Source organism: Pelobates fuscus, chromosome 12, assembly GCF_036172605.1.
Source record: "Pelobates fuscus isolate aPelFus1 chromosome 12, aPelFus1.pri, whole genome shotgun sequence".
Lineage (NCBI taxonomy): Eukaryota > Metazoa > Chordata > Amphibia > Anura > Pelobatidae > Pelobates > Pelobates fuscus.
In genome coordinates, this window is record NC_086328.1 from 8,583,728 (window position 1) to 8,610,064 (window position 26,337).

The 26,337-nt window shown below is 39.1% G+C and overlaps 1 protein-coding gene across 2 annotated transcripts in view; it reads left to right on the top strand.

Annotated features, from left to right (window-relative positions):
- CDH13 (cadherin 13) overlaps positions 1-26,337 on the top strand; it is a 535,505-nt gene that overhangs the window by 458,119 nt on the left and 51,049 nt on the right. For both annotated transcript variants that reach the window (XM_063437863.1, XM_063437864.1), the window contains exons 9-10: positions 13,727-13,909; positions 17,621-17,874. In XM_063437863.1, the coding sequence (XP_063293933.1) occupies positions 13,727-13,909; positions 17,621-17,874 (437 nt within the window). The remainder of the gene's footprint in view (positions 1-13,726; positions 13,910-17,620; positions 17,875-26,337) is intronic.

The following is a 26,337-nucleotide window of genomic DNA, read 5'->3' on the forward strand; positions in this document are numbered from 1 at the left end:
CAGCTCAGGTGGCAGTCTTAGCCATGTTTTCAGAGTGCTGAACTACACATTTTATAAATCCATGCTGTTCAAGAGCTTACAGGATATACTCAATACTCACATAATAAAACATGTGTAAGCAAATAAACAAAACAGGCTAATCAACAACATACCATATCATTCTTGACTTCATGTACTCTCTTTCTGCCTAGATGACTGCCAGTGGCTTCTTGAACCAACTTACGGTTTAGTGGAAGTCCGTTATGAGCAGGCACAATATACAAGTAGATCTGGGGTGTCCTGAAATAACGGTTGTTCATTCAAAAAGGGAGTAAAGACTGCTGAATGTCAAATGCAGAAGAGAATAGCGATCCTCAAAAAGTCTGATGAACCATGTAACTGTGTAAGAACGAAGGGCCAGAATGAAGAAGACATCTTATACAAACAAACAATTATTAGATACCTTCAGGGTCTAGAGAAATTCACTGATAACAAGAAGCAGAAATAAAGAGAATAATTTGAACAAGACACATGGCTTCATTGTCAGTTGTCACAGAGAAAACTGGGTCTACACAAAGAAAGAAAAACAACCCTATTTGGGTCTATTTAAAAAAAATACCAATACAAATTGCAAGTGGGAAAGGCTAAGAGCAGAATGCACATAGTGTGATAAAGAGATCCAGGAGATTGAGTCCAGGCTGAAAGCTCATTGTAAAAACTGTCAAGCAAGAGAAAACATTTTGGAAGATGATGAAGCAGCTCCACTTGAATCTGGAAAATGGGTGAATACACCATAACACCATAACCATAAGCAACATGCATCCTTAATAAAACGAGGGAGGAGTTTGTGCTCAGAAATACACACTCATTTCTTCCTAATGAATGTTCAATAAATATTGAATGGTGGAATGTCTTTAATTCTATAACAGCTGGATTAAAAGAAAGCGACGCGCAAATAGTTGTACAGCTGCTAACTGCGGTGGTGCCTGGAGTAGAATGCGGATCAGCTGGAGTAGAATGTGTATTTTCTACTTTCAGCTTTGTACATTCCACATTGAGGCATTGTTTATGGACATAACAAGCTGCCAAGTTAAAGGACCACTATAGGCACCCAGACGGTGCCAGGTCCATCTAGGTTTAACCCTTTTTGCTGTAAACATAGCAGTTTCAGAGAAACTGCTATGTTTACAAATGGGTTAATACAGCCTCTAGTCTAGTCTAGCCTCTCATTGACAGCCACTAGAGGCGCTTCTCACTGTGATTTTTCACAGAGAGAAGACGCCAGCGTCCATAGCAAAGCATTGAGAATGCTTTCCTATGGACTGACTAAATGCGCGAGCGGCTCTTGCCGCGCATGCGCATTCAGCCGGTGACGTCAGAAGAGGGAGGAGAGTCCCAGCGCTGAGGGAGCCCGGCGCTGGAAAAAAGGTAAGGGATTAACCCCTTCCTCCCCCTTCAGCGCCACGGGAGTGGGACCCTGAGGGTGGGGGCACCCTCAGGGCACTATAGTGCCAGGGAAACGAGTATGCTTTCCTGGCACTAAAGTGGTCCTTTAAGTCGCATTAAAAAACTTTAACTTGGCAGCTTTCTCTGTCAATAAGCGATTCCTCAAAGTTAAATGTAATTATGAGTAAATGGTCACTCCGTTTTCATCCTGCCATATATTCTATATTTTTCTATATTTAAAATAAATTTTTTTGCAATTCTTGTATATTAGGTTCTTTTTACTATGATATTGAGCAAAATATAACATTTATTGAATGCAACGTGTTTGTTGTTTCAACGGTGAGCCAACAAAAAAATTCTGATTTAAACTAAAAAAAAATGTTTTTCTCCCCTTCCCCCACCTTGCCACTAGCTATTAGATAATGTTTAGGAGTATTTAAGCATGAAGTGTCCCTTTAAAAAAAAATGTCTGTGCATGCATAAATGCATTTCACTATAAAAGAGTAAAATGTACAGCAGACAAATAAACTTTGGTAAAGTGACTGCTCAGAGCAAACACAAACTAAATTAACCAGGCAGTCAGCGGCCAAGTCATCTTCTCATGTGGGCTGCTGATCCCTACCCAACACACACACTGAGATCCATACTCCCAGTATTGAACACTACAACACACTTATTTGTACACACATCTGAATTCACAGAAACACTATTAGGCCCTGAGAGATACAGGCACGCGCAATGACAGATACATACACACACTCACAGATATACACACAGAGAGTGGTGTCCTGAGTGGGTGCTGCTGGTAGGATTCTCCGTTGAGGATCCAGCAAACAATGTGTAGTGTCATGTTTACATGCTTGTTGCACAAAACGCACAGAAACTGCACACCGCAGCTTCAGAGACCTGCCTGAATCGCTCTCCCACTTTGTCACACTGCATTAAAGAAGAAGCAAATACAAAAGTCCTGCGCTCAAACTCCCATTAGTCCTGGTCGGCAGCAACGACCATAGTACACATCAGCTCAAATACATACAGTAAAAACCAAAGAAAAAAAAGTTACCTGCATTCTTTCCCAAATCCCTATGTATATTTAAACAAATGGAGGTTTTTAGTTACTCCAATGGCCATGAGAGGGTATGCCCACCTGCCACGTCAAGGCAGACCTCTTAGGTGGGTCCTAACTAACCATTCGCCTTGCTTCCTTGAGCTTCTGGCAAACATATCTCTAATGAGACAAAAAGGGGTGTTTTTTTACATACATCCCTACATGCTTATTAACCCTTAATAGGAAACGCATGGGATGGGCAGCAGCTTAATTACCATACTGGTGACACACTGGACATCTGGCAATGGCCTGTGGGTCATTTGTGGCCCACTAACCACTTTCATGCAGCCAGTAGATTGAAATCCCAGGTGTGTGGTTATCACATTGTAAAGTCTGTAAAACTCTGGGATTGGACAGGGATTCAAATTGCTGCAAGGGACTCTCTTAGCCTTCTTTTACCCTAAGCGACTCTACTGCAGGGCTTTCTCAGATGGGTAGTGTGGATGTGATGTGGAAATACACACAATATAACCACACGTGTAACCATTGATATTACAGCTGATATACTTCAAAACATGCTATTCAAGGCTCTCAAGAGAAGACATGTAAAACATATGTATACAAGTGCTACCTTCAGAGGTATTTACATTAAAAGGATCCCGTGGATGGCCTGTCTTATTTCACTAACGGATATAGGCATCTCAATATACATATCGCCCCAGTGAAAATATTGGGGATCCCCTGATATCTGCCCGTCTTACATCAGCTTGTACATATCAGGTAGCACACTGTTATACTAATGGAAACCTTAAACAGTATATTAATTAATGTTATCCAGAAATATACTGTAGTATGGTAAACACATGTTAAAAAAAAATCCTAAATAATTCTCTAACTATAATTTGACTTAACATACATAAATTATGATACATTTATTTTTCAATTTCTTATATTTAAAAGGGGATAACAATGTATAGCCCTGTGCCAGTGTTTTATAGAGGTGAACTAATCTCCATTCTAATACTATGAAATATTTATTTATGGTTTTTAGTAAATGTATAATAAAACACTATTCTTTACGAAGGCTTTTACAGACATCTAGCATTTTGTCCCCAAGGGGTAAAATCCCACACTATATGACAGTGGGGACACCAAAAAAGTTCAGTCATTGCTCATAGTGAGGGGGTTACACGATGCTTGCTGCCTGTACTTTTAATATTAATTGTTCATAAAACGCTGATACTGCTGGGATTAGACCAAAAGGGACAAACATGAATTTGTGTAGAATAAAGTTTTTGATCGATAAATGATGGTGCTTTAATTTCTCAACAATTTCGCTGATCTACAAAAAAAATCTCCTGACACTTGGGCATAACAAATAATTATCTTGCTACCTATCTTTTCAATTTGCCGTGCTATATTATATAAATCCACAGCTACTTGGAAGCAAGACTCCATGTAAGTACTTTACTCTTTCTTCAGGCGAACGGAGCCTACTATTAAATCTGAAATGATATTGCCATGGAAGGCATTACACAGGAAAGTATACCCGTGCCAAATATACCTTGCTAAGTAGGACTTTTCTGCAATATGTAATAGCAGAACAGAAGTATTCTCAGAAATCATTATGATTGGTCTTGACTCGTTAGAATATATCGTGGGATGTGATTGCCAGTCAAAAGGAAAGCATTTACCTTATCCGAATTAGCATATCAATGCAGTGAAAATATATGTTTCGATTCCGCTTTCATATATGGCGAATTGGAAGCCACACACAATACTGATAAGGTAGAGAGAATAATTTTTCTAATGTACCAATAGGACGACCACCTGTAGCTGTAATGAAAGGTCTGTTCTCATCCACAGCTCTATTAATCTGTTCATTGTGCTATGAAACAAAATCCAACACAGCCAACAGTCTTGTTAAAAAATTTTGTCTTGAAAGGGAACAAGAATAATTTTATATAATTATCTCTCTGAGGTCATTAGGTACATTAAATTTAAATGGTGGCAATCACCACGGCATGGGTGTATTAGCCGCTCAGGGTGCATAACAAAGGCTGTGGTCTCAGGTAAATCCTGGAGTAAGATCTCCTAATTATGGAAAATCTGCTGACCGTGGTCTCCAACATCCCCCTACTTAGTAGAAACATCAAGGCTCTCTGACAGCGAGCAACTTGATGTTTGTCAAGGTATATTCTTATCTCTAGAAATGTGTAAAATATGGAGAGAAAGTCCTTTGCAGAAATATATTTTGAGCTATACAGATTTGTCTTTACTATGTCAGTTCTCTCATATACTTTGTCATCACTCTGTACAACTAGAGGTGGCACACTGCAGTGATTTATACAAAGCAGCATCATTAATTTCTATGACAATATTTAAATGAGTATGGCTCCATAAATCTCTGCTGAGTGTCTATTAGTTACTCTGTCAACTGATTAATCACATGATTCTCATCACTAAGAATAGAAATTCAGAAATGGAAAAGCTTAAAGAAATTCTTTCACAAAATGTTTAATTTATTTAAAAGTGCCCCTTTCCTCTTTGGTAAGTCCTGATTTTTGGAGCAAGAAAATAGCTTTTCATAGTAGGTGCTTTCCTTGTACGAGGCAGTGCTGTGACATGGCTAGTGTTTTTTGGCAGAGTTAGATATTTTTTTTTATATAAACATGCTGACGTTGTCATTATACTTGTACACTTGCTGCCAACTTTTTAATACTAAGAAATGCTTCTTTTTGTATAAGCTACAAATTGGCTAATTGTTTCCCCCCCTGGGACTGGTTGGAAAAAAAAAAGGGCATGTGCCAGGTGCACAGTATATGGCAGAATGATTTTGATCTGCGGTGCACAGATCATCACCCTATATGCGTCTATCTTTCACTCGGCTTTTTACTGTGCAGCGAGAGGGCTTACAGAGTCCAACTAACACTCTGCCTTTCTTCAGACTGGCAACCCAGAGGTCCCATGCTACACGCCAGCTTTTATCATCACAATCCCACTTAAAGTTTGATTTGTTAGTGAGCGCTGCATCTGCAGGGAAGGCTCAGTCGTTTGATGTGCAGAAGGCTTTTTATTTGAAAGCAGGGTCAGTGTGCCTGTGTAGAGTTCTGTCAGATGAGTTCCCCCACTATATCGTTGGTCTGGTGTAGCTTTATATCTGACTGATCTCAGCCACCGCGTTCTACAACATGTCATTTTCTGCTAGTTTTAGTGCTGATATTGTTTATTCTGAATTCATGTTGCATGACAATCACTTATTTTAAGATGGGTTTACTAGCATAGAAATGCCACGCTTTAGATGCATCTATAAGCATTATTTATGGAGTAAAATAATATAATGATATTTCATACAATAAAACCCAGTTTTACCTTGTTCTAAAGTGTGCCCAATATGTAGAAATATCGACACTGTAACGTGACCTGTCTTAACGGACAACTGTCAGAAAATGTTCACTATTCATTTTTCAACATTTTATTACATTTAATGAAACAATGATTTTTTTAATTATGTATATATATATAAATATATATTTTTTTTTTATAAAATTTTATTTTATTTTTTAATCTGGCTGAGCAGCTATGTTAAGTGAGGCTCCACTGTTATCTGACCAACTGCCACTCAACCTAACTTGCCGACTGCCGCAGTTTCACACAGAGCAAATACAGCTCCAGGAAAGTTAGGTTGAGCGTCAGTTGGTCAGATAACAGAGTCTCACCCAACATGGATGCTCAGCCCGATAAAAAGTGAAATTTTCATGCACATAAAAAAAAAAAATAAGATATATGTACGTCATTTTAAAAAAAAATCATTGTTTCATTAAATGTAATAAACATTTAACAGTGAAATTGTAATTCTAGTCGCCCTTTACTCTGTATACAGTGCATTCCAGCAATTTGTCCCAGTTGGACACACATTATAATATGGTAAATATAGGTTTTAACATTTTACTCAATAAATAGATGGTCGGGGGTTTACTGCAGTGGCGACTATAGGTGTTTTCTGAGTGCTCTTTGTGCAACATCCAATTTCATCCAGTCGCCCATAATTTCTGCTTGCTACATTGACTTGTTGGACCCTGTCTGGCCTCCTACACGGATTGACTGGCTCGGTGCTGCTTCCAGCGGTCATTGGCGGTGCTTTGGCCAGAGACTTTCTGTTGCCTGTGAGCAAGGCCTAGTAGGCCTAGGTCATATGCTGACCTGTAGCAACGTGGGCCCTCTTTGGACCAGCGGGGGATGATTCCGGCCCTCCCCCAAGGGTCCTGTAAAGCCAAGGGAAACTTGCGGTGAAGCCTCTATTCCAGCAGACATCAATGGCAGTGTTTTCAAGATGGTGGACATCCTGTGTGCTCCAGCTGGCCTAAGCAGGACACAATCTGTCATGAGCCGCCTGGACAATATCCCAATATACACCAGCTCCGCAAGCCACCCATATAGCTCTCGTTTCGGCCAGACGCCGTCAAAAAAAAAAAAAAAATAGATTGTCACCCAGATAAAAGCGAGATTTTTTCAAAAAATACATATAAATAATTTTTAAAATATATCTTTAAGTTCCAGTAAAAGTAAAAAATACCTTTGGATATATATTTTTCTGCTTCTCTACGTGTGCACACCTTCAGTTTCATTGTTACACACTGCCATCAGTGTAGGGGGCCCCCCACTGCGGTCTTTGACGTTTGTTTCCGGACATTATCGTTACTGTTTATGTGGCACTTTAAGTATATTTCCTATTTATCTATATTATACACGATTATATCCATTTATGTCCTATTATCTATGCTATACTGGATTGTATTTGTTTATTTTTATTTTTAGTATGATATATACTCAATAAATATTTATTTGGATATTTGATATAATATTGATCTGATTTTGACGATATATCCTATCAGACAATCCTATAGTGATCAGTTACTATTTGATACGTTTGTACATCTGACAATTTACATAGTATCACTCATTTTATTGCTAGCTGCTGGTTTCTGGAGTGCAGCTCTTACTTGGTAATGACTTATTATTTGGAGCGCTCACATACGTTGGTTTATAGAAAATGTGATGGTAGTTGTTCTTTAACCCCTTAAGGACACATGACATGTCTGACACATCATGATTCCATTTTATTCCAGAAGTTTGGTCCTTAAGGGGTTAATTAATTGCTGTTCTGTTTGCACATATGATGATATTCATAGTTCTAGTTTTCCTCCATAAACTGTTGGATTGGCACTATTTTTTACATTTATTTTTGGGTTAGAGCCCATACCAACAATGTATCTAAACAGCTTTGGAGTTATCCAGATCGATGCATATTTTTTGGAAATATGTTTTTATTCCACATATATCAAGTGCCCAACTAAAATTAAAATAAAAATACCATTCTTTAATCCTTTATTAGTTTATCAACAGTGACACCAAGGTGCTGGGTTGGGCCTGAGCAATTTCATATCATGACTGATGCCAAGCAATGAAACAAATTATACAGACAGGGTTATTCACCAACGGGAGAACTGTCAGGAATTTTTCAATTTGCCTACTATAACCTAAAATAAATTAGAAATCTATTTTGAATTCCTGAATTCTCACTGAACCCCCAGCCCAAACTACACATAGGTACAGATGGGAAACATGCGCATTCTTGAGCATTCAAGAAAACCAGATTCTGCACTTTACAATTGTTTGTTGTTCTGAATAAATCGCATGTAATCTCTAACTTTACACATGGCAGCTGGGCATACTATACATCTCTATTTCTTTGCCATACTTGGTCAGGCAGCACAGAGGCTACATGGTACATCAGGAATATAGACAAGACACGGAGGAGACAAGTTCGGAGTGCTCATATCTCTGCAAGATGGGATTTAAATTGTGCTCAGAATATCAGCCCACAGTGATTGAAGAGGAGATTGTATGGTTCTCGTTTAAACCCCTCGAGTGATGAATAGGAAACAGGAACTTTTTTATTTCGGAAGTAAAGAAAATGGGAATCCGAGCGTGGTCTCTGGCACATGACAAATAGCTTATGAATTTAGATGATAGTTTGGCAGAAATAAATTGTACGCGTGTTCATTCTAATAAAACAAGAAAATTACATTTGGGGACAGATCATGGTAAGGGCCGTCCTATCCTAAAAGGATTATTTGCCGTAATAGTATTATTAACTAATCATTCTAATGCCTGCTGATCAACGGACAACAATCTACATTGTAATCATGGTGCATTGCTTCGAATTGGTTTAATACCAGAGGCAGTGTGTTAGTTGAAGCACATAGCTTTTCTTTTTGGTACTTTTAAATGCATTACTTTTATTTGTAACAATCCAAAGTGCCTGGTTAATTTCCTGTTTGTAAGTCAAAATGTCTAGCAAATTTCTGGACCTATAGTTAATGTGAAGGCACTGTGGGAAGGATGCTGAGCTTAAAGGACCACTATAGGCACCCAGGCCACTTCAGCTCAATGAAGTGGTCTGGGTGCCAGGTCCATCTAGTGTTAACCCTGCAGCTGTAAACATAGCAGTTTCAGAGAAACTGCTATGTTTACATTAGGGTTAATCCAGCATCTAATGGCTGTGTCATTGACAGCCGCTAGAGGCGCTTCTGCGCTTCTCACTGTGAAAATCACAGTGAGAAGACGCCGATGTCCATAGAAAAGCATTGAGGAATGCTTTCCTATGGACTGTTTGAATGCGTGCGGACTCTTGCCGCACATGCGCATTTGGCGCAGACGTCGGAAGAGGATATATACAAGGTAAGAGTTTAACCCCTTGAGCCTGGCAAGAGTGTGGACCCTGAGGGTGGGTGGGAACCTAAAGACCCTATAGAGCCAGGAAACCAAACTAGTCCTTTAAGGATTTAAACTAGTCCTTTAAGGGGTCCTTTAAGGATTTCTGACTGTCTGTCATCATGCTATATAAACTCCCAAGTTTCTGGTATTGGTACAGTTCATTCAGTAGCAGCTGTTCCCCCAGCCTATGCTTCAGATGACATGTCAGCTAGTTAGGCTAATGCATTAAATAGGACGTGATTCACTGAAACATTACACAATGGTTTGACTGGGCTGGAATCCTAGCATTTTGCTGCCGATGCAATCATGCTGTTAGGTCTGATTTCATGATGGCTCTTTCCTACGACACCAGGAAAATAGGTAAATACAGAATATGTCACAGAGCTGATTGTTCGTAGACTCTCCGTGTGAATCACACAATAGAACAGTAACAGCATTTATTCTTCTTGGGGAGCAGGAGAGATATGGTGTATGTTAACATGAAAGTTGGTAAATTCCCTGACTACAAAGCCTGTTTAAAAAAACGATACAATAAGTACCATCAATTGGGTAATAATAACATCTATCACTATTCAGCTGGCGATTTGGTGCGCTATATAGAAAGGCACTATATAAATACTAGTTATTATACTTATTATGAAAGTTGCATGTGTCCACTGACACTGACAAAGGATATAATATATTTCCCAATTGCATCGCAGACTGTGCCTTTTTCACCCAGTTGTAGCTGGCACGATCAGAAGTGCAATAGTCTGCGGCCATCCTCCACTTACGAGATAGCAATGAAACACGGTTCCCACTGTCTGTTCCATATTCATTTCACTGTTGGCAGCATCCGCAAATTATCAGGACACAGGCTTTTCATGCACATAATTATATCGAGCAGAGAATGGATTTGAATTTAAACATTCAAAATCTTCCCACAACCTTAAATTTGTATATTATGAATTTGTACAATTGAACTTAAAAAAAGGTTCATGTTTAACCCCTTAAGGACCAAACTTCTGGAATAAAAGGGAATCATGACGTGTCACACATGTCATGTGTCCTTAAGGGGTTAAAAACTGCGCAGCTCAGCACAAAACATACTGTGCAATAATACAAAAGGCACACAACTTCACAGCTATATTATTCAACATTTCATAAAGGATCGTTATTATCCTGACACTATATTATTGTTTCTTTCTCTTTTTTTTAGGTCATTTTTATTAAAGCAGATTTACTAAATGAACTATTTTGTTAAAATAACCATGTAGGTTTTAAAAAAAAAATCATCATCATGAATTTAAAACGCCACAATGATAAAATAATTCCAAAAACGGTTACTATTATCCTTTAAAACAATGGTGGGTAACGTATACACTGCAGATGTATATTAACAGCTTAATAATTTTCAGTCCGTATCTCTGAAAAATCCAACACCTGTTGGACGGTTTCCGATTTTGAACCTTCCCCAAGTTTTCTCTCTGACACCATGCTTCTGAGGACTCCAGAGAGAGTCCAAAGAGCCATGTGGACCACGTGTTTTCCTGGAGATTATTTTTCATTTTAGTTGAGAGATTTACAGTTTTTGAATACGCTTTTCCTGCAATCTATCAAAAGTAGACATTGTTAAAGAGTAATGTCCTGATATCCTTGACTATTTTCACGAAACAAATGTTTTGTTTAGGGTGCACGGAATGAACATCCTGTAACTAAATAAATCATGGTCCCATTTTTTTTTGTCTTTTTAGTTCTACTTATTTGAAATAGGAAGAGTCCCTGACATGTAATATCTCATCCCTCTAACACGTTTGCTGTAGCCTTATCTGGCAACTTTTCTCTTTGCCAAGAGATCTCCAGATTCATCCTCTGTATTGGTAGGAAGGGGTGCTCTGCTACTCACAAAAGTAGCCATCAGGAGCAGGAGGACAGGATTTACCACATGGGGCAATGAGTATACAGAGCTAAAAGGCACCCTTACTTTGTGGGAGACTAAATGATTCACTTAGAGCAGGGGTTCCCAATTATTTTTTTTCCAGTGGAACCCTTTGACATAGTGTATCAACATCGTGGAACCCCCCGAAAAAAGTTGCGCAATAGCAGAAACCGTTAAACAGAGCGCAAGGGTTTCTTTTTTCACAAATTTCTACAGATAGTCAACAGATTGTAGTACTTAGTAGCAGGTGTGCTTCTATGTGTAGAGCTGGTATTTGTATATAATTTTAGAATTTTACATGGGTGTGTTTGCATATTATGCTTGCATTTATGTGCAATGGTGTGTTTGAATGTAGTGTTGGATTTTAAAGGGGGATGTACATTTGTGTGTATTATTGGTGTTTGAGTGATGGGTATCTTTGAGAGTTTGTATATAATTTTAGAGTTGGAGTTCAGGGGTGTCTTTGTCATGTTTGCAGGGGTTTGTTTGCATGTTGTGTTGGTGTTTGGTTGCTGGGAGGTCTGCACATCCACACAGATATATTAACAAACACACACACACACACCGATAAACACACTGGCATGTATGCACATTGACACACAGATACACACACCGGCATGTACGCACACTGACACACACACTCAGATACACTGACACAAAGATACACACTGGCACAAAAATACACACACACACACATTGGCACACAGACACATACTGGTGCATACACACACACACTAACAGATACACTGACACACAGATACACATACTGACAGATACACTAACACAAAGATACACGCACACTAACACACATACACACAGATAAACACAGGCACATACACAAACACTCAGATACACTGACACAGATACACACTGGCACGTACACACAGATACACACATAGGCACAATGATGCACATACTGACACATAGGCACAAACATGCACACACACATATACACATTGGCACACAGACACACTGACACAGATATACACACACTGGCACTTAGGCACAAAGATACACACACACATTCTGGCACAAAGATATACACACACTGGCACATAAACTCACAAAGATGCACACACTGACACACACACACACACATACCGGTACATACACACACTCACCGATACACTGACACAAATATACACACTGGCACATAGGTACAAAGATATACACACACTAGCACATACAAACACTGACACATACACACACATAGTCACACAGATACATACAGTGACACAAACACAGATACACACACACACTCAGATATACAAAGTGACACATAGTACATGTAGCCGTCCCCGGGTAACCCGACTGTTACCTCCGCTAATTCCCTTCCTTCAGCCGTTCAGGAACCATTTCAAAATATCAAGAGACCTTTTCCCCCCAGTAACTGGACGACACACAGTTCTGGAGGTACAACTTAATTTTATTGAGCCACACTCTGCTTTTATGCATGTCCCTGGTCAAGGGTTTTTTACCTCAAGTCAACAGGGGTCATATCCCAGGAGCCTCTCTACCTGGGAGCCAAATGGGAAACAGGGTTGTTTTCCCTTTGTCTCCCAGGTATAGAAAGCCCACCACACATACAAGGGGTATCTCACCCCATTGAACAGGGGTCTTCATACCATGATCCTCTGTGTCTGGAAGCCAAGGCCCGGGAAAATGAATTGTCCCTTTGTCTCCCAGGCACAGAAAAACCTGCCAAAGTAGCCAGTGCCCCAAAAGTGTCCCCACCAACCTCAGGCGTCCCCACCAGGGCACCTTCCCCGACCACTCTCCGTTTGCAAGGCTCCGAAACCTGCAAGGGATGTGGAGATTGGATCTACACTGAGCACTCACACACAGGAGCTTTTTTTATATAAGACTAACGGTTATTTACTAAAGTTGGAATTTAAAGTGAATTAAAAGTGAATTTCAAATTGAATGGGAAGCGAAGCTGACATTTTCCATTTCACCTACTTTGTCTTAACTTTGAAATTCACTTTCGCAAATAACCATCAGTTAAAGGAACATTATAGTCACCCAGATCACTTAATCTCAATGACGTTATCTGGCTTCAGTGTCTCTGTCCCCTTAACACAGTAATGTAAAACAATGCAAACTGCCTCTGTGCGGGAAAATGGTGAGTAAATATTTGATAATATAATATATTCTAAATTAAGCAGAATGTACAATAAAGGAAATGTTAACAATGGATCTCTCTTTACAGGAAGTGTTGAGGAAGGCTGTGTAAGTCACATGCCAGGAGGTGTGGCTAGGGCTGTATAAACAAAGTGATTTAGATAGATGCTAGATGGCAGAGAATTAAGCAGTGAACATGCAGGGGCATAATCTGTACACCAAAACTGCTTCATTGAGCTAAAATTTTATTGGGACTTTTAGTGTATCTTTAATGTACTTTGCCATGGCTCCTAATACAATCTGATAAAACTAACGCATAGCTTCTAAAAACATTTCATTCTCTAATCTATATTTTGTATTGTTAGGGATCGTACTGTTTATTGTTAGATCAACATTGTGTTATATATTACAGTTTGCCTTTGTTTCTGGTTTAGTTTCTAGCTACAGTTAATGAAGGAGTGACTGGCGTGATGGTTAATCTGACCGTTGAGGACCAAGATGATCCCACCACTGGGGCGTGGAGAGCAGTATACACCATCATCAATGGGAACCCTGGCCAGAGCTTTGAAATCCACACCAACCCACAGACGAACGAAGGAATGCTTTCTGTAGTCAAAGTAAGTGGGCCCTTTATGTGATCAAACTAGCCTGGGGACCCACCATTAAATTGAATGTTCTAGTTCAGGAGTTATTCTTGGCATCCCATTTGTTTGTGAACTAAATTACCCACAATGCCCAGCCAGCCTTCAACTAGGGTGCAACGGTTTGCAAGGATCATGAATGACCAAAGATTTAGCAAATATTCACTGGGATCCAGTAGGGACACCAATACAACTTGTATAGGATAACTAGTCTGTATGTAATATCGGCACCAGAACAGGTTACATTGCAATCAATTCTGCATTAAAAGACAAGTGTGCGTGGCAATATTAAACAGCCTTGCCATGCTCTGTGGTAAAAAACATCTGAATGCTACAGTTAATAAAATATATATGGAGAGTTTTCTATCTTTCAGAACCGTGTGTAGGAAACAAATAAATAAATATGCTTTTTGTAACTCTCAATTCTGCATGGACATGCTGTGCCTCATAGCTGCGTAATTTACTTGAAAAGCTATGTTTTGTTTGGGGCTCATTGAATGTGTCATTATAAAATTCCCATCATTCCCTTGTAGTTAATAGAGATCAGGTTCAGTGCTATGTAAGATAAAACTAATGACAACATATAGATTGATTGTTACTCACTAAACAGTGATCTGAAACCAGAATTGCAAAAATAGTTGACCTGGAATATTTTTTTTTAACTCCTTTATACTCACACCCTAGAGTTTTAACCCAAAGTTTACAATTCGGTCTTCATTTCACTACAGTACGTGTTAAGTGAATAAACATTGACTGCTATATATGTGGAGTTCAGACCTCCAAATAATGGTTCCTTCTATACATATTCCCTGTTCATCTGTCTGCATGTTTCTATGAGCTCATACTAGGTAAGTGGGTGCTGCTGCCCTCTGCTATTTGAACAATGTACTGTAATGAATAATGTTTTGTTCTATTTTAACATAATTAAAGCGATAACTCGCCCTGCCCACACCTTGCGGCTATTCCCTGGTGAATTTAAATGCTTTGCACATTGAAAATCTTCCCCAAGATGCTCCATCAACCGGGTCGAAGGGGCCTTCACTCAGCAAAATATAAATGTACACAATGATAGACTAGCACGCCATCATATTATGTTTATACATACTATTGCCTAGCCATCTCCGAGCTGCTGTGTATCTGATTGCTAGAATAGGACTGAGCCCCAGGTTTATTGTGTAAATTCCTGCCACACTCAATATGTTTGCAGTCCTCTTCAATTCGAGGAAGGATTCAAGGCATTTATTACTAAATACAGTAGGCACAAAGCTAAAGAGGTACCTGTGAAGATTTCCATTTAAACTGGCAATGTTGACCCTTTATTCTTTCTTATTTGCAAATACTTTGAGATTAAAATCCTGAAGTTAAAAAGAATGTCATTTTATTCTATTCTGTGAAATGGATGGCGGTTACTTAATCCATTTTTGTAGTATTTGACCTTTAAATTCAGCTTTTACAAACACATATTTTCCTGCAGCAAACCATCTGCTTATCTAAATTAATTTATGGGGGGGCGGGGCCTGACTGTCATGGAGGAGAGAAGTGTTTTGCAGGAGCTCCTCTCCTAGGCAAGCTTGAACCACAGTTCTCACCCGCATTCAGCCTCAGAGGAAACGGCTTTATAGAAGTATACAACTCCTGACCCTACTGGGACCCACTGTGGTGTTTAAAAATTTACAAAGAGTTCATCTGCTGCACTGCTCCGACCATGCGGCCTAAGGCACACCGGACCGAGGAGGCGGCCGGTCCTCCGGTCTGAAGGTATGCAACAGCACACGAGAACCCTGTTACTCCCCCCCCCCTCGGACCGGTGGGGGTTATCCCGGTCCACCCCTGGGAGGCCTCGCAGACTTAGCGGGAGATAGAGACAAGGCCAAAGCGGCTACTACAACCTGCAGCGACACAGCCAACATGGCGGACGCAGAGCGGGCTTCCGACAACACGGAGGACAACCCGGAGGACAACCCTGATATCCTGGCAAGGCTGGACAGGATTTTCGACAACTTCTGGCGCAAACTGGAAAGTAAGCAGCACCAGCATGTCCGGAGCCAGCCAGGTGACTACTCGCAGCACAAACCAACCCCAGTCACACAGCAAAAGGCCGCAGTTGCGAAACGCGCCGTGCCGAGAGGCGCATACACCCACCCGGGTAAACTACAAAGGGGTAAAAGCTCACCTTGGAGACACACTCCAAAACCAGCGACGGCATCAGAGGGAGCAGTCTCCTCATGGGGGCGCAACCTACATAATGCCTCCCACAAGCCCAGGAAAGCGCAGCAGCATGCACCCACGGTGAAGGCTCAAACATGGCCGGCGCCCAAGCAGCAGAGCCCGACTAAACAGAGACAGGAACGGACTAAAAGCAAACCACAGCCCTGCACCAAACCTGACAAGCCATGGAGAACCCTGTTCCAGACCACTGAAAAGCACGGCCTTTCACCTGGGACTCAAGATCCGGCGGCACCATTGGGTACCTAGCTAGAATCTGCCTCGCGGAGGGGCATTGGCTGACTCACATGGAATACTGTTCCTCACCCATGTGGCAACTCCAGGGACTACTATCCCAAGCATAATATACTTTGCCTGCCACCCACATGTGGACTCCTGGGACCCGAAAGGGTACTTATTCGCCACTGGTCAGCCTTAGTTTGGTGGTTTTATTAGCAGGTTTTAACCTTTTACCACCTTTCTCTTTTTATTTTCACACACTTTTATTTTTTACTACTTTCACACTAATGAGTATCCAGCTCATATGTTTTATTGTTATTTTTTCTATTTTTTTTTTTTTTTGGGGGGGGGGAGGTGTTGTTTTGTTTTTTCTATCTACACTGTTATGCTGGTCATCCCTCATGACATACACTAACTTAGAAAACGTGCCGTTAACATTAATGTCATGCATATGATAAACCATGTCTTTCTAAGCTTACTATTGTCACCGTAACACTGCGAGCTTGTCTGTTTGGAAATGCATAGGAAATCCTCTGTCAGCCAATCTCTGAGATATCCCTTATGGTAACTAAGCACATCTTCTTAACCAAAACAGGATGATTGTCAAATCGTACAAATACTCATGTCATATAACTTCTTGGTCCAAGCTTGTATAATCTGACGATTCTTATAACTACTCAATATACTGTCAGTCAGCTAAGCATAATGTATCTCCCATGTTTGTTTCTGTACCTCATGACGTATACTAGCCAGCCATGCTTATTATAAAAAAGAAAAAATGTGCAACTTACCTGTGCCATGATAATGTCTATGATGTAAAGCGTATGTGTGCTGTTGTGGCACGTTAAACACGTTTGTCAATCACTTGCACAGAAAAATAAAGAATTATAAAAAATAAAAAAAATAAAAAATTAATTTATAAACAATTTTGCTAACATAATCTATATGCTGTGTTATAAGGAAAAGCAAAACACCTTCCACCAGTGAATTACATCTCTTTAAATTGTATTTTCTGAGTGAAGTGTTGCTGTAACATAACTGGCCAAACAGCACAAACACATCGTTGTAAGTTGGAATGATAGAACCCACAGTTACCCAGCTGGATTTCCTACAATCGGGGACTGTGAAGTTTGTATTTATTTTTTTTGTCAGTAATGTTAGAAACACGAGTAGAAAAAGAATACACAAGATTCTAACATATCAGTGTGCATTCCTCCCCCCCTCCCCCTTTTTGTTCTATAGTCACTGGACTATGAGATTACGGCTTTCCATACACTGCTTATTAAAGTGGAGAACGAAGACCCTCTGATTCCAGACGTGGCGTACGGGCCTAGTTCAACTGCAACTGTTCAGATCAATTTACTTGACGTGAATGAAGGCCCTGTGTTTGATCCTGACCCCATGACCGTGACAATGAATGAAAATATCCCAATTGGTTCGGTGCTGTTAACTGTAAAAGCTACAGATCCAGACAAACTGCAACATCAGTCTATAAGGTGCGTGAAAAATTTCTAAAAGCAAGATTGAAAACTGTGCTAACCAACCAGCCATTAACCATTACCATTAACTAGGTCTCTATGTGATTTCTGTAAACCATGTGACTAATCCCAAAAACTGTGTTTGTAAACAGAATTTAAGGCCTAAGCAATGGCTGTCATCTAGATATACTATAAACTTTTTTAAAAGACAACATAGGTGTACATCGTGGGTACTTATTTTGTTATTATGTGTGTTAGTAGAAAGAGAAGTAATGGCACATGGGCTGAGGGACACCCTGAAAGCATCCATGATTTGGAGAGATGTAAGGAGGGCTGTCCCACTTACCTTAAACAGAATCATTGATAAGGGTCACCTACTGCCACAGAGTATATAGGATAAATGATTCCCAATGGGATTTCTGTTCTCTGGAATTGGGTTGAAGTAGTCTGCAGACACTTAGGCTGCAATTTAATACACTTTTCAAATTATTCAATACTGATAAATGATTTATCTACAAAAATCCCCATAGACTTTAATGGAGACTTCTATAGATAAATCATTTGGAAAGTTCTCCAACAGTATTGAATCATTTAATCATTTGGAAAGCTTATTAAATCGAGTCCGTAGTCGGCTGGTAGAATAGTGTCACGCTGAGGAAGTAACGGATGACACGCGACTGTGCGGGATTGTGACTCGGCTTGGTAGGCTTTCTCTACAATACATGGGATTATCTCATTTAATGCAATAAAAGAAAGAAATCCTAGCAAGCTAAGAAACAAGCCAGACTCTGTGCCGGGCAGGACTAACTACAGAAGTTTATTTGTGGAAGATTTGCATATTCATATTTAGTTTCTTCATCAAATTGCATTCACAACCTCTTCATCTGTCTAGCAGCGGGGAGTGGAGACACTTTGCTTTTAAATTGAATTTTACATGTTATATCTTTAGGGATGAGTGCTAGTTATTAAGGGCTGCCATATACATATATTTAAGAATGAAAAATCAATTAAAAAGCTAATTTCCAGACATATGATTACTATTCCCTGTTCTAAAACTCTAGGGAAGAATGTCACATTCGTTATTATAATTTGCTAACCCCTGTGCTTACACACCAGCATGTCTGAATTAATCGTTACAGCACCAAGCCTTCATGATGTGACTCTAGTAGCAATGAGCTGCCCACCGTGCCAGCACTTAAGGGTTAAATATTCTGGCTGAAAAGTATTTAATTGACACAACTCATCCCATTTCAACCAAACAACCAAAGGCAAAATAATAATTAGCTTCTATCTGGAGTCTGAATAACACTAAAGCTTAACTATTAGAAATATGGCAATCTATAATTATTGATAACATACCAAATTAGAAGTCACCCGTTCATATTGCAGATTTTACCATATACTGAGATCCTCCTAGTATTCTCAGGTTACAAACTGCATATTGAAGTTACTGAGTTACTGGTGACTATATTCAGTCTGTTCCTGCAAATGGACAATTCCTTAGAATTGATCTTGCTACACATTTGGAATATGTTAATTAATGTAAATTTAGAATTTTCAATAAAACTCTGAGCTTTAGTCCGAAATACGAGATTATACATAATAGTGACATAATAGAACACATCTCTTCACATGCAGGATTTATACATAATGCACGCACAAAGTCTCATTATTTACAATGAGTATAGGACAACCATTTCATCTCCCTCAAGTGGAATCGGCACCAATAATTGCTTGTTTATATAATTTATTACAGGTCTAGAAAAACATGGGACAGATTAGCCATATATTACGCACGCACCAACTCTCAGGACTGAACCTATTAAGCATGCTCCCCACCATTTATTATTTATCCTCATGGGAAGCCCATGCTATCTTAACCCATATCTTAACCCATTTCCAGTCATTGTTTTCTTTCCTGCTCGGATTCCTTCCCTCTGACATTCTATCCATCATCCACAGGGACTTCATCATTCTTATGAGCTCTAAACTTTATACTTGCTCCCTTTGGACTTCTTCCCCCTCCCTCCCCAATCAAGTTGATAATACGCATGACCTCATCTTTTCTAATCTGAGCTTAATATCCAGGCTAACCAAATGTGTTTCATTCGAAAAATAACATTTAGATTTAGTTCAGGTAGTTTGATCGTTGTCCATGTGGTCGTTCTGATTGTCCAAATACTGTTCATGCAAAATAATCAGACAAAACAAAATTGGGCACAGAAATAGACCAAATCAGTATACTAAAAATATAAATGCATAATATACCATTTCTACAACTTGCTTTGCAGCTCAAGTGAGAAAAAGTTAGTAGTAGAGGAAAAAAGAAACAGTATGAAAAAAAATTAAAATAAAGGATTATATATATATATTAATAATAATAAAAAATATCTATGTTTTCCCTCTTTTTGGTCACTTCTCACTTATCTGTTAGTAAAATCAACATTTAGTGACTGTCCCTAGCCATCAATCCTCTCCGTGTTTGGGGTCACCATGGACCATATGGCACTCTGGAGTGCCATTAATATACTCTAATCAGTCATTGTCCATGTGATTGTTTACCAGCATGTTAACGATTTGGGATTCTCGGCAGTACAAACTATTCTCTGAGTAAATTTATATTAAGGTGACATGTCTTTAATTATTATTATGACTTTTTCCTGAATTATTATTCACATTGCATGTACAAGGTAGATCACTCCTTAATTCTTTAGTCTCCCACCCCACTTTACGTACATTTCTCCCCTTTACTCTCTCTCCTTGAATAAATATATTATCTGGATATTCTCATGCTGTCTTGTGTTAATGTGAGATTGATTGACAGCTGTCCTTCAAACCAAATATTACAGAGTGCGCTATACAGGAGCATGCATTATAATCCTGCGAAGTATGAATGCCAGGCACAGACTTCTAAAAGCATTATTCTTTCAGTGACTGGCAGTTGTGGTCTCTTTGCTGCAGTACTTATATGTGGGTATTCTCCTGTACAGTCTACTCTTTCTGCTGGAGGTTCTAAACAAAGTGAGCTCCTTAAATCTATCCCTTTGTCTTTCCCAGTATGCATTAGATATCTATATCTATATCTACACACACACTCTCTTTTTCTCCTTTCCCCCCGCCCCCTCTCAATTTGCAGTAAAGCCATCAAATAAATGTGTACGCTCCAGGCTGGCGGAGGGAGAGTGTGGAGAAAAGGGAGGATAAACAAGGTGCACTGAGGAAGGCTGGAAGGAGCACAATGAGTGTTGGGGGGGAAAACAGTCTTCCACTTGCAGTGCACACTGACGACAGACGTTAAATATGCACAGAATTCACATTAGGCAACTTGGAACAGAGTTCAGGGCTGCCAGTGTCACATGTGCTGGGGGTGCAAGTAGTCCCCACCACACAATTACATATATCTCTGGAAGTGCATATATAAACTCCTTCCACCATGACCACGTCTAATCACTGACAGGGTTATGGTGTTTGGAGTAACTCTTTAACAGAGAATATAAAGAACTCAGGATGTTACAGTGGCTCTGTCATCTGAACAGTTATGGCCACAAATAATCGGAAACAAAACGGTTCTTTGTGGTCATTGTTGGACATTGTGGTCATCTTAAAATCTTTTCAGCATTTTTCTTAAAATGTAGTAATAGATTTATCTATTAACTGGTCTTCCTTACGACGCAAAAAGTATTCACAACATCAGACAGTTTAAACTACCATTTGATCTGCACAGTGGAATGCTGGGAGTTAAGCAATAACTTCTAATTAAATGCTGACATCAGATTATCTCATCAGCCAGTACCCTGCAAATAGACGATGTGGAAGCTACTGGAAACGTGCCGTTTGTTAGAACCAGGTAGACGAGGGTTTAGACTGGTTTAATCTGGTGACTGGATGGGATAACACGGATACTGTGTAAAATGTTCTCATGCTTTACTGTTGGCAAAAGCGATGTGGACAACTAAATCTAACTCCTAACACTTGTCTTATAAATGCACACACATACACATATACTATACATACCACACCCATTATACAGCACTGTGGTATATGTTGGCGCTCCCCATTAAATACAAACCAAAAACACATACCACATATAGTTGTCCTGTATATGTCACCTTACCTACTTTGTCTCCTATCCAAGACATACTGAAAACTGAGATAAATCTGAATGTATCCTTCCTGCTAAATTATTGTATAAACATGTCTGTTAGCAGATAGTGCAAACTTTGAGGTGTCTTGAAAAGACTTGTAACACGCAATAAGATTTATAGCAAATGATAAATAATTCTAAATCTCAGCACGTCCCGGCCAATCCAATTCTTTGTTACATTATGTCAGTTTGAAACACTGCTTCAATGTAGCCTGTAGCCTTTTTTTTTTTTATTCTTACTGCCGCTGTCCAGAGTGCTGAACATGTACATTTTTTTGCAATTATTCACAATTAATAGAACGAGAAGACGAGAAGAGAACGCCAAAATACATTATTGTTGCAGCCACTACAGGGACTTTCTGTAAGACAATACATTATTACAACATACACAAAAGGGGGGAGAGTCTGTGTAAACATCGCAGTGACCTCGACAGGCAGAGATTGATGTAGTATAAGGACTGATGGAAGCCATGCCATGTACACACACCTTGCTAAGACCTATCTGGATATTCTTTAACCCCTTAAGGACACATGACATGTCTGACATGTCATGATTCCCTTTTATTCCAGAAGTTTGGTCCTTAAGGGGTTAAACTAGGCCTATAACTTGGGGGATAACTTATTTATTTAAAACACAAAATAAACCTACCTACCAAATCTGACACATTATAAAGAAAGTAGTGCGTAAAAACCTATCAACATTTTCTTTCTACAAGGGATGAATGGTTTGGATTGTGTGCATGTACAGGCCAAAGCTCCTAGCGTATGATTTTTTCCCCCCCTTCATCCTTTAACTATGATTATTGTGTGATTAAAAAATGTTTCTCAATGACAATTTGATTGCAAAACACTAAAATAATTATTTTGGCAATACGATATGCAAGCACAATCCATTACCAACCTGGGCACAGCTCTGATGAATTGGTTGTATCAGTGCCAGACTTGTCAATGAGCATTTGTCTCAGAGAGGGAACCAAAATGTAGGGCTCATTACCTCCTGAATTAACTGCTCCTTCCCATGATGCTTGATGGTATATGTGAGCACTGCTGAGTGCAATGGACACGTAGGAAGAGTGACTGCCTATAATATAGCAATGATGTATTCAATCCTTAACGGTTATACGACACCAGACTATTAAGCAATACTTTAATAATTGTTTGTTAGATCTTGTGGATTACTCTGTATTTAGAAGGTTCAGAAGGACTTTATTGGCTTTAATTAGCACATTCAGTTTGCTGTCTATGTCTGTGCAGATTATATGGTCAGCAGACATTCACAGCGGAGGACTGGCCAAGAGCTGAAATGTCATTAGTATTAATTTGGTATAATTGATTCCCTCGTCAGCTGGAAATAGTCACTATTTATGAATAGACTTATAATAAAGTTTCTATACTTTGATTTCTTAATTAGATGTATTCATGTATGTACAGGGGCAGATTAAAGAGTTTAATTTTGGGCACCTTATGACGACCTATGAAATTTTAATCAGTAGCTTTAAGTCGTTGTGTCAGTAAGAGTCCATGTTTAATAAAGCCTGTTATCCTGGGAAATTAAGAGCCCAACTCTGGCAAACTGCATGAATAACTGTAGATCTTAATTAAACATAAGGATAATTGTTGAAGCTAAAACTAGCTCTGTTATTATCAATCCCCTGTTTTTTTTTTTTTATCAAACTGCTAATCACACACCCGTTACATTCTAACCATTCGTATCCCCCTTTTCAGGATGGTATGGTTATAATAAGTGTTCCACTTTCCTTTAAGATAGACTTGCAGCACAAATCGAAGCATAATGGTGCATTAACTCAGAGAGGAGAAGACTTAATTATTCATGCAAATATTATTCTAACTGCCCTGCTGCCAAGCCACATGATTCATGTATATAGGAGAAACCTTAAAATAAGAATAAGAAGCTTTGAGATGGTTAATATGCACTCCATGTCTCTACCTGTGGCTTTGAGTCGCACCTGCATAAAGCAAGCCTCAAATTGCTGTGTGTGACTAACTCTGCAGCACATCGCAGCAACTGAAAAGGACTCGTGTTCCCGGACTTTATTTAGGATGTGCTGTAACTGGCTGGCATATCGCCATATGGGATTAAATGACATTGAAATGGTTGGATTAATGTGTTATGTGAGAAGCCTTTCAAAATTAGGCTGTTAAGTGCGGAAATAGAAGAATGCTCGAATATATTTTTAGATATTGTGGTTTATTTACTAAATATTGGATTTTGTCTGGATGTGGTGAAAATAGCGGAATTCCGACTGGAATGGCAATTCTCCTATTTACCAAAGCCAACTCTGGATGGAATGTGGTCATCCCGACCAAATCTGCAGCAATTGCAAAAGGCATCCGTTGTCTGGTTTAAAATCACTGTGTTTTGCATCTCTACACCATACAAAGTACAGGATCCAAAATATTTGCAAACAACTGATTTTAAACAAAATTGGGACCGAATGTATCCCGTAGGATAAAATGAATGTTCACTTACTTTTAGCAATCCAACAATATTTGTTAGTACTACTTGCCCACAGATATTGTAAACAGTCAGCAAACAAAATAATATAAAATAATTATCAAAAACCTTTTATTGATTATCACAAATATAAAAAATTAATAAGCAGGGGGCTGATTCCAATCAGGAATCAGCCCCCTGCTTATTAATTTTTTATATTTGTGATAATCAATAAAAGGTTTTTGATAATTATTTTATATTATTTATTTAGATTTAGATTTATAAGCACACACACCCTATTTTCCATTTCTGAGTGTATAACTCATCAAGTCGCTAGAGTGGGTGTGGAGCTGCTCCCCTTTTTATTACTTTATTATTTTGTGGTGTTATTTCTGTATGTACCGTTTTTTATAAGTTTTTTTAACTCAGCAAACAAACAGTAAAAAACTAATAAAACAAACACCTTTGCGGAATGAGGGTTAACCACCACCCATGGCAAGAAGGTAGGGCTCTTTAGCAAAACATGTGGTAGTACATGTTAGGGCCTTTTTTTACAGCAATGGCATGTCTACCCTCCCACTAACATTAGGGCCTATTCTATCCCCCTTAATAATATGACACTACACACCACACTCACCCTAATATTAGTGTTGGAAGGCCCAAATAGGCCAAATTATTAAGCATTCTGTACAATGCATTATACTAGACATACTCTGACATCCCCACACAGGGCAGTATGAAGGTATCTACTTCCCTGGCAAGCAATGAATGTACATAGAATACTGCACAATGGGGAAATGGCAATACGTTTTTTTATAGACAATATATTTTCTAGTTTACAGATGTATATTTTAAAATGGATTAAGCAGCATTTCATCTTGAATTGTGCTGCTAATGTTTACACTTGTTACCTGCCTGAAAAAGGACATGACAAGATGTTCTATATGTATAGCGATAGATAATCCTAATAAGTGGTATATATCGGAGAGTGTTATTGTAAACAAGCTTTAATGTACGGTCCTTCTCTCTGTAATATATTAGAAATGTGATGATTGTGTATCAGATCTAACAGAGAGCCAGAGATACACAATATGTATGAGCAGTTGAACAAACCTTAGAAAACATTTTGTCATTCTGTGGCTGAGACCCCAGCAGAATGAATTTGCACCGATCTTAAATTGTCAGTCAATCCATGGATTTGCGATCAGATATTTGTTGCTGGGATAGGATTCCTCTGATGGACACTGACGGCATGTCATTTTCCGAGACAGAATCGCTTGAATTTTATCAGCTCAGATAATTCATGAATACTAATGACAGATAAGTACCACTTATTTTGATAAGGCAACAGAAAACTTTACATTTTCTTCATATCTCACTTATTTGTTCTGAAAGAAAAATCTGAGAGAGGCCGAATTATTGAAGCAATCATCTCCGAAAGTTAATACATCTTTATCTATTGAGATAGGAACCTATCATTTCCCTTTTAGTCGGATAAAATGGATTTATTTTTAGTTTGAATAAAATAGTTAACCCCCTCCCTTGCCCCCACATATGCATGCAATACTATTTTGTTTTGCTAATTGTATGTTCTGCCTCAGATCTATTAACATAGATACCTCTGAGGAAGCCATGATATTAGTGACCCTTGTGTAGTCACTTGGTGAAATCTAAAATATTTGAGAGACTTCATTCCATACAGGTGATACTGTAAAATCTCTTAGTATCTGATTGGAAAGCACCCAAGATCTTCCCAAAGCAGGGGTCACCTCCCCTCTCCCTAGACCAGGGATAGGCAACCTTCGGCTCTCCAGATGTTGTGGACTACATCCCCCATAATGCTCTTACACACATAATGCTGGAAAAGCATCATGGGAGGTGT